This window comes from Rhinopithecus bieti, unplaced genomic scaffold (assembly GCF_001698545.2).
Source record: "Rhinopithecus bieti isolate Rb0 unplaced genomic scaffold, ASM169854v2 scaffold_79532, whole genome shotgun sequence".
In the NCBI taxonomy this organism is placed as follows: domain Eukaryota; kingdom Metazoa; phylum Chordata; class Mammalia; order Primates; family Cercopithecidae; genus Rhinopithecus; species Rhinopithecus bieti.
The window spans coordinates 588,256-605,149 of record NW_016830370.1 but is presented as its reverse complement, the minus strand read 5'-3'; the positions used below and the strand labels follow the sequence as shown (position 1 = coordinate 605,149).

The window sequence follows — 16,894 nt, the reverse complement described above, 5'->3', positions numbered from 1 at the left end:
GACAAAAAAAAAAAAAAAAAAAAAAAAAAGAAACATTCACGATTTATGGGAGGAGGTTACAACAGCAACATGAACAGGAGTTTGGGAGAAGCTGATCTCAACCCTCAAGGATGACTTTGAGGAGCTGAAGACTTCAGTGGAGGAAGTCACTGCAGATGTGGTGGAAACAGCAAGAGAACTAGAATTAGAAGTGGGGCCTGCAGATGGGACCGAATCACTGCAATCTCGGGATGAAAGCTGAACAGATGAGGGGTTGCTTCTTATGGATGAGCAAAGAAAGCAGGTTACTGAGATGGAATCTAGTCCTGGTGAAGACGCTGTGAACACTGAAATGAAACCAAGGGTTTAGAACATTCGTAAACTTATTGATACAGCAGTGGCAGCTTTGAGACGACAGGAAAAGCTCCATGTGGTTAAAACACTACCCAAGAGCACTGTACACCACAGGGAACCTTTTGTGAAAGGGAGAGACAATCGCACGTCAAACTTCATCGTCTTATTTTCAGAAACTGCCAGAGCCACCCCAGCCTTCAGGAATCAACACCCTGAGCAGTCAGCAGCTGTCCACACGGAGGCAAGACCCCCACCAAAAAGATTAGGATCGTGAGCATTTTTAGCAATGAAGTATTTCTAAATCAAGGTAACTATATTTATTTTTTAGACATAATGCTATTGCACACTCAACAGACTATGGCCAGGCATGGTGGCTCATGCCTGTAATCCCAGCACTTTGGGAGGCCGAGGGGGGTGGATTACAAGGTCAAGACTTCAAGACCAGCCTGACCAACATAGTGAAACCCTGTCTCTACTAAAAATACAAAAATTAGTCAGGCTTGTTGGCAGGCGCCTGTAATTCCAGCTGCTCAGGAGGCTGAGGCAAGAGAATCGCTTGAACCCAGGAGGCGGAGGTTGCAGTGAGCTGAGATCGCGCCACTGCACTCCAGCCTGGGCGACAGAGTGAGACTCCATCTCAAAAAAAAAATCAAAAACAAAAAACCAGACTACAGTATAATGTAAACAGAACTGTTAGCTGGGTGCAGTGGCTCACTCCTGTAATCCCAGCACCCTGAGAGGCTGAGGTGGGTGGATCACCTAAGCCCGGGGGTTCTAGACCAGCCTGAGCAACGTGGCAAAACTTTGTCTCTACAAAAAAAATCTACAACTTCTGGGCCTGGTGGCTCATGCTTGCAGCCCCGGTTACTGAGGAGGCTGCGGTGGGAGGATCGCTCGAGCCAAGGAGGTCAACGCTGAAGTGAGTGGAGATCGTGCCACTATGCTCCAGCCTGGGTGACAGAGCAAGACCTTGTCTCAAAAACAAAAAACAAAAACCCACAGAAAAAAAGTCCATAACTTTTATGTTTACTGGGAAAACAAAATCTGACTGGCTTTCCAGGGGTACTGGCTTTGTGGTCTGGAAGCAAACCCATGACATCACTGAGGCTGGCCCGAGACGCAGCTGCCACATAAGCATCCGTGCCACCAGAGACGTCGCGGGAGGGCAGGCTCCAGGGTGACGGGAAGGACAGACACTCACAAACACGGACTGCCGTACGTGACCCCGTTCCTGACAGGGCACGGGATGTCGGCCGCAACACCGAAACAAGACCTGTGGGGTCAGCCTCACTCACAAACCCCTTCAGAAGGGAACAGCCACGGGGCACTACAGGCAGAACAACCAGGCGGTCCACAGATCGCAGGGCATGAGATGGCATCACAAACGCAGACGCCCTGCTGGTGGGAGAAGGACGCCTCGGGGCGCTGCTGATGCTCAGGACCCGCTGCAGCTCTGGGAGGCCGAGTCTGTGTCCCCACGTACCCCAGTCACACCGGGTGCGTGAGGCCGCTGCAGCCGTACCACAGCCTTGGGTGTGGAGCCGGCACCACTGAGCACGCCCCAGCCCTTCTGTCCTTCCCTGCGCAAAGGGCACTGTTACGGGTATGTGTGAAACAGAGACGGGCCACAGCAGCTGCATGTCCTGCATGCCCTGTCCTCGGTGGGTGGTGGTCATACCTTCCGTGGCTGGCGCAGGGGCCACTGCCGATGCTGCCGTCTCGGTCCAGGCAGCCCATCCTCCCAGCAGGTCTGGGTTGCTGGATGAGGCCGTCATCTTGCTGGGCTCTCCTGGCAGATCCCCTGGGAAGAAGGAACCGGAAGAGAGCACATTTGGTGTCTCAGCAGTAGGCAATGTGGTGGAGCGCCAGGCTGTGCTCAGGGCCCCAGGAGCCGGCACCTCTCGCACCCAGGCTGAGCTGAGGTTGGGCTGACGGCCTCCCTCTTCCTGATGGGCCCTGAGGAGTCACCACATCACACAGAACCGAGCGAGTGGATGCAGGGACACCAGCAGGCGAGGCTGAGAACAGCATTTGCGCAGTCCCATCCAAAGGGTTTGCCAGGACCCCACTTTCTGTAGCCATCCCCACGGCCTGTGTTCCTGCCTCTCCTAAAACCTACCCAAGCCCGCAGTGGCTCCACCTGGCTGAGCTGCCTTTGGCAGAAAGAGGGCCCAGCAGGTCCTATCTGCCCTGGCTCTGGTGGCACCCACCCCAGGCTGCAAGGCTGTGCTGCACACGTCCACCCACAAGCCATCCTGCAACGGTCACCATCACCACCCCAGAGCGCACTGTGGATCACTGTGGATCACTGTGGATCACGCTATCTCCTCAGGAGAGAAAGCCTGGGCTCCTTTCCGTAGGACCGCACTGGAGGGGCAGCCCAGCCCTGTCCCAGGGCCTGGCCCCACAGGCCTCTGTCTAAACAAGCCATACTCTGCCCCACACCCAGCCTCCTCCCCACGGACACAGCATCCCAAGGTCCCAGCTGCACTCGTACCAGGCCAGCTTCCTGGACCTGGACCCCCAACCACCTCCCTCTGACCTCTCGGCCCCACACCAGCTCTGGGTGCAGGTGGCCTTCTGTGCCAACAGCTGCAAGCCCTGGGCCTGAGGAGGCCTCGAGAAACCTGTTGCCAGGCAGACGGCCGAGGCACTGCAGGGACCCACAACCTGTTCCAGGTTTGGGGATGATTTGGGGAGACAGAGCACAGAGCAGTCCGTCCTGACCTCAGGGACGTCCTGCAGGACCCTGGGACCACCAGGAAGGGCACCCGGAGGTCACACAGTACAGACCCACCACTGCCTGAGACCCACAGCTCTGCTTCCGACTATAGGCTGCGGTCCTGAGGGAGGACGCTGTGGGGAGCTGGCTCCCAGGCGAGAGGTGCTTACCCAGGTGCAGGAAGTCAGCGCTGCAGGACGGGGGCGGAGCACTGTGGGCAGACGGGAAGGATGGTGGGACGGCCGCAGAGTCCGAATTGAGAAATTCGCCGAAGAGATCAGGATTGGAGCAGGGCTGGGAGTCGTTGTCTGAAGACAGCAGGAGTGGGCCAAAGGGGTCAGCTGCGGGGACAGGCAGGCATGGGGAGGACTCAACCTGTTTGCCTGAGGACAAAGCCCAGCTCTAGAGTCAGGCCCACCCAAGAGGCCACTCCAGTTGGGCAGCCCAGACCCCACGGTGGCCCTCTCAGGGACACTGAGGCAGTCAGCCCGGGGCTCCCTGTGCCCCACGCCCCAGGATGACTTTCCCATGGACGCAGCAACACCACTGAGACAGAGGAGCTGGCAGCTCCCGGCCCATGAGCTTAGGCGGGCAGCGCAGAACCAGCCCCCTGCCCTGATCCTGAGGTTCCTCCTGGGGGAGGCGGGGGGAGGGCACGTTCCCTTCCTACGGGCGCCTTTGAGACGTGCCCATGCAGTGAGAATGACTGAACCTCATCTCTCATCCACCGTGAAGCCCTTCGTCGTCAGAACAGAAACACGTACCAGCAGCAGGGGGCCCTCCTCTTGGGGTGCTCTGCATGCTCAGCGGAGGGGCTGGGCTTGCCAGGAGCAGGGGGGCCTCGCCGAGCAGATCCTCCGGGGGCCCCTGGGAGGTGGCCTCAGGGGGCCCAAGGAGGCAACTGAGCAGGTCGGTGTTGCTGGAGGGGGCCTTGAGGGCCTGCGGGGCTACAGCTGGCCCTGCACCCACCTCGGTGTGCAGGCCCAGGAGGTCAACTCCGTCTTCCTGTGGCACAGGTTCCGGTAGCACAGCTGGCGTCCCCACCTCAAAAACCAAGTCCTGCTGCACCAGCCCTGCTGCCAGGCCGGGGGGCTCCGGATCGGCCCGGGGCTCCTGGCCCTCGCTGGAGCTCGGGGAACCCCCTTCGTCCGACACCTCGCTCTCGTCTCTGTCCTCCATCAGGGCAGACTCGCTCTCCTTGGGAGAGGCATTTTCCGCACCAGTCTCTGCCTCCTTCTCTTCTGTGAAAAGGAAACAAAACCACAGGCTGGTGAGCCTACATGGCCAGCACCAAGGTCCCCACACGTGGCCCCTCAGTGCCTCCTCGGCCCAGGGCCTTGGTGCGTGCTGCAGAAGTTTCTGGGGGGGTTTCCTGAGGCGTCTCCAGCGCACCCACCTCCAGCCTCTGCCTCAAGGGTCTGCCTGCAGCTCTCTCCGCCTGGGCCTCTGTGTTGCCTAAGGCTGAGTCAAGTGGAGGCCACATGGCAGCACTGGGGGGGAGGAACACCAATCGTCGAGGTGCTCTGTGAACAGGTGGCAGAAGGGACAGCCCTGCTGGGACGGCCAAGGGTGCTGGGACAGGAAGTGGCAGGGGCATCCCTTGGGGTGTGTCTGGGGCAAGGTCCAGGGACGGTGCCCAGTGTTTTCCTGAAAAGCCTGGGGAGGGGCTGGGAGCCCACTGGGGGGTTTGGGCAGAGAGGTGTGGGATCCCCGGGTGGGGACAGACTGTCCCTCTGCCCAAGCCCTTTCCCTGTACCCAGGGGCCCTGCCAGCATGGCCTGTGCTGCCAGCCTCCCCAGGCCCACAGACTGGGATGAAGAGCTAGGGTCGGTATTTCAGACTTTGTGGACACGTTCTGTTTTTTTTTCACCTTTAAAAAAACATGAAATCATTCTTAGCTCGTGAGCCATTAAAGAACAGGCTGACATGCCGGGCACACAGCCTCACTGTGATGCAGCCCAGCTCTGCCCAAAGCCCGTCTCCCAAGATGCTTGCTCTGCCCCAGGGGCACTTTCAGACCAGGGGCCTGCCCTCTGCAAGAGGCCGGGTCCAGGGACGCTGCCTACCCTGCCAGTCCAGCGTGTGCAGGAAGCGGCTGGGGTCCGCGCTGCTACTTGGCGGTGAGTCGGAGTCTGTGGGCTCGGCTTCCGGGGAACCTGCCCCAGCATCATACTGAGCCGTGGAGCCGGGCTGCCGGGGGAGCTCCGGCTTCCCTGCCAGGAGAGGGAGGGCGTCAGGGCACCAGCACTGGCCAGCAGCCTCGGGACAGCACTGACCCCAGAGCTGGGAAGTGCAGCCAGGCGGGCGCCAGCACCGTGGCAGGCCAGGCCATCAGTAAAGCAGGCCAGTGACATGACGGCAAGGGGATCTCTGTGAGCAGATTCCTGCTATCCACTTGGATGCCGCTCTGGGCCATGGGTGTGCACTCGGGCACAGCACACGCACATATGAACATGCACAAGGAACACACCACTGAGGCATCAAATGCCACACAGACGCACGGTACACATGAATGCACACACAGCCACCACACAAATGCACGGTATACACAAATGCACACAGCACACACACAAATGGACGGTATAACGAATGCACACATACAGATGCACGGTACAACGATGCCACAGCACACACCACAGATGCACAGTACACATGGGGGAATGCACACACAGCACACACACAAGATGCACGGTAACATTGAATGCCACACAGCACACACACAATGCACAGTATACACGAATGCACACAGCCACACCAAGATGCACCAGTACCCACCTGAATGCACCCAGAGCACACACATAGATGCACAGTACCATGAATGTACACAACACACACACAGTACACATGAACGCACAAGGGCACAGATATCGGTACACATGAATGACACCAGGCACACACAGGGATGCACGTAACATGAATGCACACCAGCACACAGAGGATGCATGGTACACTACGAATGCACACCACTGCACCACACAGATGCCGTACACACAAATCCACAAACAGGCACACACGCAGATGCACAGTACGCTTATGAATGCACACACAGCCACACAGATGCATGGCAACATGAATCCACACACACATGACACGGGCTACACATGAAGCCACACATAGCACACCACATCAGATGCAGCGTACTGAATGGCACACGCACACAGCGAGCATGGCTACACACGGAAATACACACACGGCACATACCACAGATACACGGTACATATGACATGCACCACACATACACAGATGCACGGTTCACACGGAATGCAAACACAGCACACAGATGCACGGTACACATGGAACACGCACACAGGCACAGAGACTGTACGTACACCTGAATGCACACACAGCACACAAGTGCCACGGTACACAAATGCAAACACAGCACCACAAGATGCACGGTGCACATGAATGCACACTATCAGGCACACACACAGATGCAGGGTACCATGAATGCCACACAGCACACCACACAGTGCACGGTACAACAACAAATGCCACACCACACGGATGCACGTTATACACGAATGGGCACACACACAGATGCACGGTACCAAAACGAATGCACACACAGATGCACGGTACACATGAATGCACACACAGCACACACAGATGCACGGTACACACGAATGCACACAGCACACACACAAATGCACGGTGCACATGAATGCACACACAGCACACACAGATGCATGGTACGAATGCACACATGGCACACAGAGATGCACGGTACACTCATGTGCACACAGCACACACAGATGCACAGTAAACTCGTGCACACACACGGCACACACGGGCACACGCCACCCACGGACACATACACAGCATGCACACGCCACACACACAGCCTCTTTCAGGGACGCTGAAGATGCTCAGAAAATGCACACTGCAAACCAAGAGCCCAGGACAAGCGTGGCATGGGCAGTGGGCGGCCCTGGGCCCACCTGCCAGCGCTTCCTGGGCTGCCTTTTCGAAACTGCTCGGAAGTGAGAAGAGCAACAGGAGCAAGGGCTCTGCCGTGTTGTCCATGTGCTGCTGAGCAGGCCCGAGGGTCACAGTGAGAGTGGACGTGCGTCCCGCACACGTGACAAACATCTGACCCAGACACATGCCCGGGACGAAACCCCGCTTCGCCCTAGCAGCTCAGGCTTTCCTCCCTCTGCCTCCGTCCCTGCCCACAGGCCTCTGAAATTGCAGCCTGCGAGTCCTCCTTCTCTGGTGTAGCTGGTGGTGGTGTCCAGCATCCAAGACAGAGTTTCCAAAACCTCCTGCGGCCCAAGCTGCTCAGGGCCTGGATGCAGCAGCAGGCACGGTGGCCCAGCCCTGCCAGAGCTCAGCCGAAGAGGTCTCCACAGACACACTCACCAGAACAGGATTCCCTCAGTTCACCTGCGGGATCTTACCAAACTTAGACAGAATGTCTTGCTGCTCCTCCCGGCTGGAAAACAGGATTTTGGGGTTCAGCCCCCTCATGCTCGAGTTCTCCCACGGTGGGGCTTCCCGGCTCGGCCTGTCCCTGGGCTCCACCTCCACTTCTAGGTTCACTTGAAATAAATCCGGGTATTTCTCTTGAATGTCACAGGCGTCCAGGTCATACCTGCGGTGTTACGAGTAGACGCCACTTAGGAAGGCCCCCCAAGTAGTATGGAAGTCCCTCGGACATTCACTAAAGAAACGTGCACGGAAACAGACTGCAGCTGCAGGCAGCGGCGCAAGAACAAAAGGGCAGCCGGTCACCCCCGCCTGCTGAAGCTGGAGCCGTGTGAGCGGACCCAGCGCTGTCCCAGGAACCCACAGGGCACCAGCAGCCCTGGTCAGGCCCTGGAAGAGCATCTTTTCACTTGCTCCTCAGACGTCGCAGTGGGGATGCCCGCAACTGTGTTGCAGGCAGAGGGGCACTGGGCGGGGCCGCCACGTTTCCCGAAAGTCCAGGGGAGGCTGCGTGCTCAGAGCAGACGGGACAACATCCCACAGCTGGCGACTCCGGCACCCAGGCAGGCAGCTCTGAGGTGGGACCCCAGGGTTCCAGGGCAGGTGCTGGCCCTCACTCCCCAGCACACACAGACTGCGGCCACCTGGCAGCTCAGAGCACACACTCTGGATACTAACGGTGTTTTCCATAAAAATGACGACACCCACCCTGACAAACACCCACAACTGTCAACAGATGCCCGTAAAACCAAGACCTCTAGAATCCAGCTGCCAGGGAATTAGGAACATGATTCCAGGGGAAACAAAGCCGTGTCCACCATGGGGCTGGGGAGGCAGCACTGGCTAGGCTGTGGGGAGCAGGGGCAGGCGTCAGTGGGGCCCGCCTTGGGGTGTTGGCCGCACGGGGAGACAGGTGTGACCTGACACTGTGACCACTTCCTGACCCCTCAGGAATTCCCTAAGGAATTCCAGGCTATTTCAACCATTTCCTACGATCGTCTCTGATCCCACTGTCATAAACTGCACTGATAAATTCACACATTTCCTATGATGGTCTCTGATCCCACTGTCATAAACTGCACTGACAAGCCCGGGCTCTCCAGCAGGCAGCAGGCTTTCCATGCCTGTCTTATTTTATGCCACTTAAAATCTCTACATGTTGAATTTTATACATCTAAAAAAATAAAGCAGAAACACAAGAGAGTGGTGGCCAGTTCCTGGGAAACCCAGGGTGCCAGTGTCTGCAGGGCCAGGAACACCCAGAGCAGAGTGGGACACGCCGAGGGAGAGCAGGGAGACGGGCCTGGCAGCCTGTGTGGGTCAGAGCCATGGCTGGTTTTAACTGTCACTTCTCTGAGCTCCACACATGCCTGTGACGTGTGACGGCCTCTAGTTTATCCCTTCCTGCTCACCCCCTAAAACATCCTCTTGCTGCACGAGGGGAGAGCACCTGGGGCCTGCCCTGACGGGTGGCCAACTTCACAGAGAGCAGCGCCCCCTCGATGCCCTCTCAGGGCTCTGGGCGGAGGTGGCCACGGCCGAAGCCAGGACTGACGTGCACTCCAGCCGGGGCCAACACGAGCTTCCCTCTGCGCCCGAGCCTCTCAGGTGCCGCTACCCGTTGTTGGGGGCAGCAGCGACTGCAAAGCGGTGGCACAGCTGGCGTGGAGATGTGAAGGCGGCAACGTCTGCAGAGGAGCCAGCAGGCACCAGCAGAGAATCCGACGGCCACCGCAGCGGAGGCTCAGACCGGCCACCACCGAGGCTGGAGGGGCACAGCGGGAGGGGCACGGAGGGAAGACGTGCGCAGGGAGCCAGGTCGGCCAGGCGGGCTTGGGTCCTGGGGCAGACCGAACTTGGGCAGCCCCAGAGGGAGCGCCGCTCATGCCCAGCCTCCCTGCCCCAGCTGCCCCTTGAGACACCCCTGGGCACTGGGTCTGCAGGCTTGGTTCACCCAGCCTGGTGCTGAGGGCACAATGAGGTCTGTGAGCAGGGCTGGCCGCTCCCAAGAGCCCTGGACTGCAGAGGACACGGCCCACAGGCTCCCGCCAGGCCAGCTCCAACCGGGCAGAAGAGGCTCCCAACAGGTTCGGCTGTTACACTTGTGCCACGGCTGCAACCCTGTGTCCCTCTCCCCTAGGCACAGCGCAGGCCCGCCGCGCAGGGAACACGCCTCTCCCCCAGACACAGCGCAGGCTCCCCGGGCAGGGAACACGCCTCTCCCCCAGACACAGCGCAGGCTCCACGAGCAGGGAACACGCCTCTCCTCCAGACACAGCGCGGGCTCCCCGTGCAGAGCCCACGCACGCTCCACGTGCTCCTCTCCTGGTGCCCCGTGTCTAACTTCACATTCAGCCATCTCATGAAATCTACATGCTCATTCTGATGGTGTACAGGTTCCTTAGGATTTCTTGCTGAAAGCAATCATGCTACCTGTGAAAAGCAACAGCTGAAAGTTCCATTTCTTCTGCCCTTTCTTCTTCTTGCCTTATTGCACTGGCTAAGACCGACCATAAAATCCTGGATAGTGAGAGTGAAACCCTTGCGCTGTCTGCAAACTCAGGAGGGAAATGTCCAACTAGGTCATGATTAGCTGCGGTGCTTCAGGGTTTCTGGGGCTGCTCTTTATCAGCCTAAGAAAGGTTCCTTCTGCTCCTCTTTGCTGAGCATTGTGATGAGAAAGGAGCGCTCATTCCTATCATGCTTTATCTACGAAAACTTCGCCTGGTTTTCGCCTTTGCTCGGCTAACGTGGTGAAGTATGGTGACTGACCAATTTTCAAATGTTAAAATCACTTCACGTTCCTGAAATAAACCAGATGTCAAGACATGTTACCCTTGTTACATAACACTGGGTTCTTTCAGCTAATATTTTGTTTAGAATTTTTGTATCTATATTCGTGAGATCTGGCTCGCAATTTTCCTTTCCTACGAGGTTCTTTTGTGTGTGCGCGCAATCACGGCTCACCACGGCTTAGGCGTTCCAGGCTCAAGCAATTCTCGCACCTCAGCCTCCTGATTAGCTGGCACCACAGGCATGTGCCATCACATCCGGCTGATTTAAAAAAAATTTGTTTGTAGAGACAGAGTCTCACTACATTAACTAGGCTGGTCTCGAACTTCTGGCTCGAGTGATCCTCCCATTTCAGCCTCCCAAAGTGCTGGGATTACAGGCGTGAGCCACAGTGCCCAGCCTGTAGGAAGGTTTTAAATTGCAGAATACATTTCTTTAACAGACATTCCAATGCCGTATTTCTTCATAGGTATATTTTGAGAGGCGTTTTTCAGATAATTTGCCCATTCCACTGAGAATGGCTTTCCTCCCAGCACCGCACATACCGTCTGAACGTCTACGGGACCTGTCTTCTTTGGTTTCCCATCCTGGGAGCCCGTGTTTCCGTGTTCTGTCTCCCTTTCTTGACCAGACTTGTTAAGCATTCAATTAATCGTTTCAGATAATCAAAAGAAACACCTTTTAGCTTTACTGACTTTTACTATAGTATGCTTGTTTTTTTTTTTTTTTGAAATGGAGTTTCGCTTGTTGCTCAGGCTAGCGCGCAATGACGTGATCTCTGCTCACTCCAACCTCCGCCTCCCAGGTTCAAGCGATTCTCCTGCCTCAGCCTCCCAAGTAGCTGGGACTACAGGCATCTGCCACCATACTCATTTAATTTTTGTATTTTTAGTAGAGATGGAGTATCACCACATTGGCCATGCTGGTCTTGAACTCCTGACCTCAGGTGATCCACCTGCCTCGGGGTCCCAAAGTGCTGGGATTACAGGCATGAGCCACCGTGTCTAGACAGTATGCTTGTTTTTAACTGAATTCTGTTTCTACCCTTGATTTTTTTTCACCTACTTTTTTGAGTTTAATTTGCTGTTCTGTCTCTAACTCCCTGAGATACGAGTTTAGGTCACCAACTTCCAACATTTCCTTTTTTTTTCCGAGACAGGGTTTTGCTCACAGCTCACTGCAGCCTTGCGGCCTTGATCTCCCAGGCTCAAGCAATGCTCCCGCCTCCCACAGTGCTGGAATTGCAGCTGTGAGCTGCTGTGCCCAGTCAACCTTTCTTCCTTTAAATGTATGCGTTTAAAGTTACAAATTTCCTCTAAAGCCTGCTGTAGATGCATCCCAAAACATCTGATAAGGGGTATTTTGATTATCACCGCGTTTAAAATATTTTCTCATTCCAATGGTGATTTCCTTTTTGGCACATGGATTACTCACGAGCATACGGTCTCGGGGTTTTCCTGTCACTGATTCCCACCTTAATCCACTGTTGAGATGTCGTGAGACTTTGATAAACGCCCACTTGAACAGGTGCCATTTCTTCAAGTATTTGCTGAAGTTTGCAAAACTCACGTCAGGCTGGTTAAACCTTGTTAAAAAAACTATATCCTGATGTTTGTGTCTACCTGTTCCGCTGCCTGGGGAGAGAGGCGGCCATCAGCGTGGGCCTGTCTACTTCACCCCTCGTTCTGCCCCTTTGTGCTGCCTGTACTGAAGCCATGTCATCGCCCTCGCCCCTGCGACGTCGCCCTTCACCTCCTGCCTTGGTCTGTCCCACCTGACATTGACACTGTGACACCAGCCCTCTTCCTGTTATGGTCTGCATGGTAAGCAATTTCCAGTTATTCCAATTCAGCCTTGCTGGGTCTTCGTGTGCATGGGTTTTGAAGTATGGCTCCTGTAAGCAGTATAGACTTGAGCTTTGTGTGCGCTTGGTTTTTAATCCAGCCCGATTAACTGGAGTGTGTCTTCTACTCACCTTCCATGGGATGACTGACAGGCACAGTGGGGCGTAGGTCTACCAGCTGGCTGTTTTCTATCTATATCCCATCTGGGTTTGTTTCTTCATCTCTACGTTGTTCTTGCAAATTAATCACATAGTTTTTGTTCCATTTTTCTTCTTGATTATATCTTTAATCTGCCCTAGGGATTGGTACATTCCCTGTTTCCTGGTGACGGGGCTCCTGAAACACATTCACTCGGTTAATCCCCTCCTCGGCTGTGTGTGCACGCACGCTGGTGCTCCCGGGGATGTCTGTGTGTGCATGCACGCTGGTGCTCCTGCTGTCAGATATGTTACTACTAAACAGGTTTTAAAACCCACAGGACGTACTGGTGTTTTAAGCAGCTGGTGCTGGTGTCATTTCACTACAGTCATGCATTCCAGCCTCCCTGCCCTTCCTTCTCTAGGCTGCAGGCTTTGCAGGCTTGCCCTTGGATATTTGCTGAAATGGAGCAGTTCTGCCAGCAATCAACTCTCTCATCCTTTGCTTGGCTGAAGACATCTTTAACTGGCTTTCATATTTCAAGGATAATTTCACCAGATACAGAATTCCCGTATTTTTCTCTCGGCACTTTAGAGACAGCATGCCACGGTTGCCTTTGGGTGTCACTCGGCAGGTCCTGCATTCCCACTTGTCCCGTCCCCAGGGGCTGGAGATTGTTCTCTTTGGGTTCCAGCAATTCAACCAGGATGCTCTGAGGTACCGAACCTCTTTTCTTCTTTTTGTTTAAAAAAAAAAAAAAAAAGTATCCTCTTTGGTGTCTGCAGAGCTTCTCATTCCATGGTTTTGACGTCCTCCATCAGTTTAGGAAAATTTTGGCCAATGATTTTCAAGTATGGTATCTGTTCTATTCTCTCTCTTCTCCTAGAACTTCAAGTAAAAGCATGCCAGGCCCCTGTGGTGCCACAGTCTCTCTTGTGACCCTCTCTATACGTGTCTTCTTCCATCGTTTCTTCTCTGCACTGCCATTGGAAGATCTTTTCTACCAATTCACCGTCTGTTCTGCTGTGCCTATTCCACTGTTAAGCATGTACTGAAGCCTTCATTTCGGCTACAATATTTTTTCAGTTCTAGAATTCACATCTGTCTCCTTTTTATGTTCCAGATCTCTGGTGAAATTCCCATCATTCTCCCGACTTTGGTGAATAATCAGTCACCGGAGTCCCTGCCTCCTGCCTCCATCATCTGAATCCCCGACAGGTCCTTCACCGACATTTTCCTCTTCATCATCAGTACCTTGGTCTTTAAAAAAACTATTTTAAGCACCGCCCCCCTTGTGGCTGAAAACTGTAAGAGCTCTGGGTGTTTTTCTTCCTCCAAAGGAGGAAAAAAGAAACGAAATTGTTAAAGTTGTGAATATGTGAGTTAAAAAAAGAAAAGCGTAAGACACAACAAAGACAAGAGATGTAAAAAAAGAAATGTAAAAAAAGAATCACAGAGACAGAAAAACACGAGAAGACCCCCCAGTCTTCCAGTGCAGGCCGTCCACGACAGCAGCAGGCGCCAGCTCTTCCTGGGCTCGCCCAGGCCAGGCCAGCACCTCTCCCAAGGTGCAGAGGCCCCCAGCATCCCTGCGGGGCTGGCCCCAAGGCTTCCCTTTGTTTACTGGGTACAGAGCCTGGAACACAGCAGGCCTTGCAGCCACAGCCTCTGTCTCGGGAGCCCCCGTGGGTGCCCCCTCTGGCTCCTGGAACAATGTTTGTTCCACTGTGTCTTGGCGGATAAGCCTGTCTGTGATAGAGTAGAAAGATCTCCAGTTAAATGGGAGGCCGAGACAGGCGGATCACTTGAGGTCAGGAGTTCAAGACCAGCCTGGCCAACACAGTGAAACCCATCTCTACTAAAAATACAAAAATTAGCCGTGCATGGTGGTGCAGGTCTGTAATCCCAGCTACTCAGGAGGCTGGAGGCTGAGGCAAGAGAATCGCTTGAGCCTGGTGGGTGGAGTTGCAGTGAGCTGAGATTGTGCCATTGCACTCCCGCCTGGGCGTTAGAGCAAGACTCTGTCTCAAAAACAAAAAAACAAAAAACAAAAAAACTGAAAAACCTCCAGTCAGAATCAGAACACCCGGTGTGAGAGCCTGCTCCGCTGCTCACCGCATCTCCACCTGAGCCTGCAGAGGGCAGGCTATGCGCTGTTGGGCACCGACGTCAAGACGACAGGGAGCTAACAGGTGCCGGGCATGGTGGGGGCGGGGGACATCCTGTGGCTGAGCTTGTTTACAGAGGAAGCTAACACCAGAGTGTGAGCTTCCAGACATGACTGCCCCGCATCTCCTCCAACCTCCGCCCAGCAGGGCACTCTGCACACGGCAGGCTCAGGAATGTTTGCGAAGATGCAGCCGCCACCCGCTCACCTGCTCACGCCATGCCCGGGTGTGAGGGCTAAATTCTAACAGACACACACACCATCGGGGGCCAGAGCAGCAGCCACCAGGTCCACCCCAGCAGCCTGCACACATGCAGCTCCAGGATGGTCTAGGAACAGGCCCGGCGCCACCAAGCAGCAGTCACACAGCCCGCCACTCCCCCTGGGGCTCCCACGGCCGGCCCACATGCAGGTGCTGCAGCGGCGCGGGGCACCTGTCTCTCCCCACCGAGCCCACGCGGCACCAACATACTTGGCAAATTTCACAGTGGTGGCGTTCCGAGGCACAAACCCCGTGTGGAACTGAATCTGGAACATCTTCATGGATGCCATCTGCAGAGAGAGCAAACATGACACCCCGCACCGAGGGTGAGTCCAGATCCTGGGGCCACAGGTGAATTCTTCCCAATGGGCGAGCTCTGAGAGCCACTCACGGAGCTGGAGGCGTGGACTGTGCCCCTGTGCCCCATGTTGCGGGGGAAGTGGGAGAGGGTCTGTGTGTGGCAGGTAGCCCCAAGGAGAATGCACGGGCCCACAAGCTGCTTCACGGGACTGCCGTGGGGGCTGCCCCTGGACCCTCAAACTCAGCTGGAAACGCCAGGCTTTTCAGGCTGAGATCCCGCCACGTCAAGTGCACAGGGCCAGCAGGGAGCGCTGGGGGGCAGTCGCCACGTGAGAGCCCACAGTACTCACCAAACAGCAAGCACCCCTGACCTTCGGCGAGAAGTGAATGCACAGTGGCCCGCAGACCTCCCAAGAGCCTGGGGGTGAGTGGGGAGCACGGGGCAAGCCACAGGCTCTCTCACCTTGGCCTGCAGCCGGCCGCCCAGGGTGGACCGGGCGTGATAGATGACGATGAGCACATCTCCCTGCACCGTGACGCCCAGGGGAATGACGGCTTTACCATCCTCAATCTTAAAATCCCTAAGGACAGAACGACGAGAGAAAAATTAAACAGAAAGATCCCCAAAACCGACCAAACAAAAACAACCACAAAACACAGAATGAGAAACTGTCGGTTAGGTAGAACGTGTAATACCCAATAAAGAATGACGCCCACAAAGAGCCCCATAGGAATTCTGAAGTCACCCAGACACTTAGATCGTGTGATCTCCTGATGCTGACCAGGACCCAAAGTTACCCGCCACAGACGCTACAGCTCCAAACACGTCCGCCTCAGCAAGCGCTTGTCCCCGGCAAGGCCAGGGTTCCATTTTAATGGTGTTCCAGAGGGGTGAGGATAAGGGAGCACGGCGCAGGGCCACAGCTGCACTCACCGCATCTTGTCGTACTCCTGGGAGGTGCTGGCCACGCGCTCATCCCCCACGTAGACCTCGCAGAAGGGCCTGCAGCCGCTCCTCTGCTTGCTGAACAGCGGAACGGGCGTCATGACCACGGCCCTCACGAGGATGGGCTTGCTGTGGGGTGTGATGGGCTCCTCCGCCACCATGTCACACATGTACTCGATGTACCTGGGGGCAGACGTGCCGCATCACCACGTGGTGTGGCCTGAGGGGACCACACAGCTGATTGTGTCTTTTGAATAGGAGTCTTTCATGCTAGAAATTTCCCTTGTAGCAATATTTTAGTTGTACCTAATAAATGTTATAATTTTCATTTAGTTATGTGTGTGTTTGTATACATAGTGTATTTTTAAGACAGCGTCTTAATATTTTTAAATTTCTCATGATACTCCCAGTTTGATACTCATGGGTTATTTACAAGTTGTTTAATTTTGAGGCCGGGCGCGGTGGCTCACACCTGTAATCCTAGCACTTTGGGAGGCCAAGGCAGGTGGGTTGCCTGAGGTCAGGCATTTGAGATCAGCCTGGGCAACATGGTGAAACCCCATTTCAATAAAAATACAAAAATCCGGGCATGGTGGTGTGCACCTATAATCCCAGCTACTCAGGAGGGCTAAGGCAGGAGAATTGCTTGAACCTGGGCAGCGGAGATTTAGAGAGTTTTCCAGATATCCTTCTGGTACTGATTTCTAGTTTTATTTCACTGTGGCCTGAGGGCATAGTTTGTCTGATTTCAAATTTAAAAAATCTGTTGAGGTGTCTTGGCCGGGCGCGGTGGCTCAAGCCTGTAATCCCAGCACTTTGGGAGGCCGAGACGGGCGGATCACGAGGTCAGGAGATCGGACCATCCTGGCTAATACGGTGAAAACCCCGTCTCTACTAAAAAAATACAAAACAACTAGCTGGGCGAGGTGGCGGGCGCCTGAGTCCGCAGCTACTCGGGAGG

General features: G+C 55.2%; 1 protein-coding gene across 2 annotated transcripts in view; it reads right to left on the bottom strand.

Moving 5' to 3' along the window:
- GAK (cyclin G associated kinase) overlaps window positions 1–16,894 on the bottom strand; it is an 83,530-nt gene that overhangs the window by 13,829 nt on the left and 52,807 nt on the right. Inside the window, exons 16-23 of one of the 2 annotated variants that reach the window (XM_017865410.1) lie at window positions 15,922–16,116; window positions 15,451–15,568; window positions 14,898–14,977; window positions 7,456–7,649; window positions 5,122–5,268; window positions 3,820–4,296; window positions 3,226–3,396; window positions 2,012–2,134 (exon numbers count right to left, since the gene is read on the bottom strand). In XM_017865410.1, the coding sequence (XP_017720899.1) occupies window positions 2,012–2,134; window positions 3,226–3,396; window positions 3,820–4,296; window positions 5,122–5,268; window positions 7,456–7,649; window positions 14,898–14,977; window positions 15,451–15,568; window positions 15,922–16,116 (1,505 nt within the window). The remainder of the gene's footprint in view (window positions 1–2,011; window positions 2,135–3,225; window positions 3,397–3,819; window positions 4,297–5,121; window positions 5,269–7,455; window positions 7,650–14,897; window positions 14,978–15,450; window positions 15,569–15,921; window positions 16,117–16,894) is intronic. The other variant, XM_017865411.1, reaches the window with a different exon arrangement.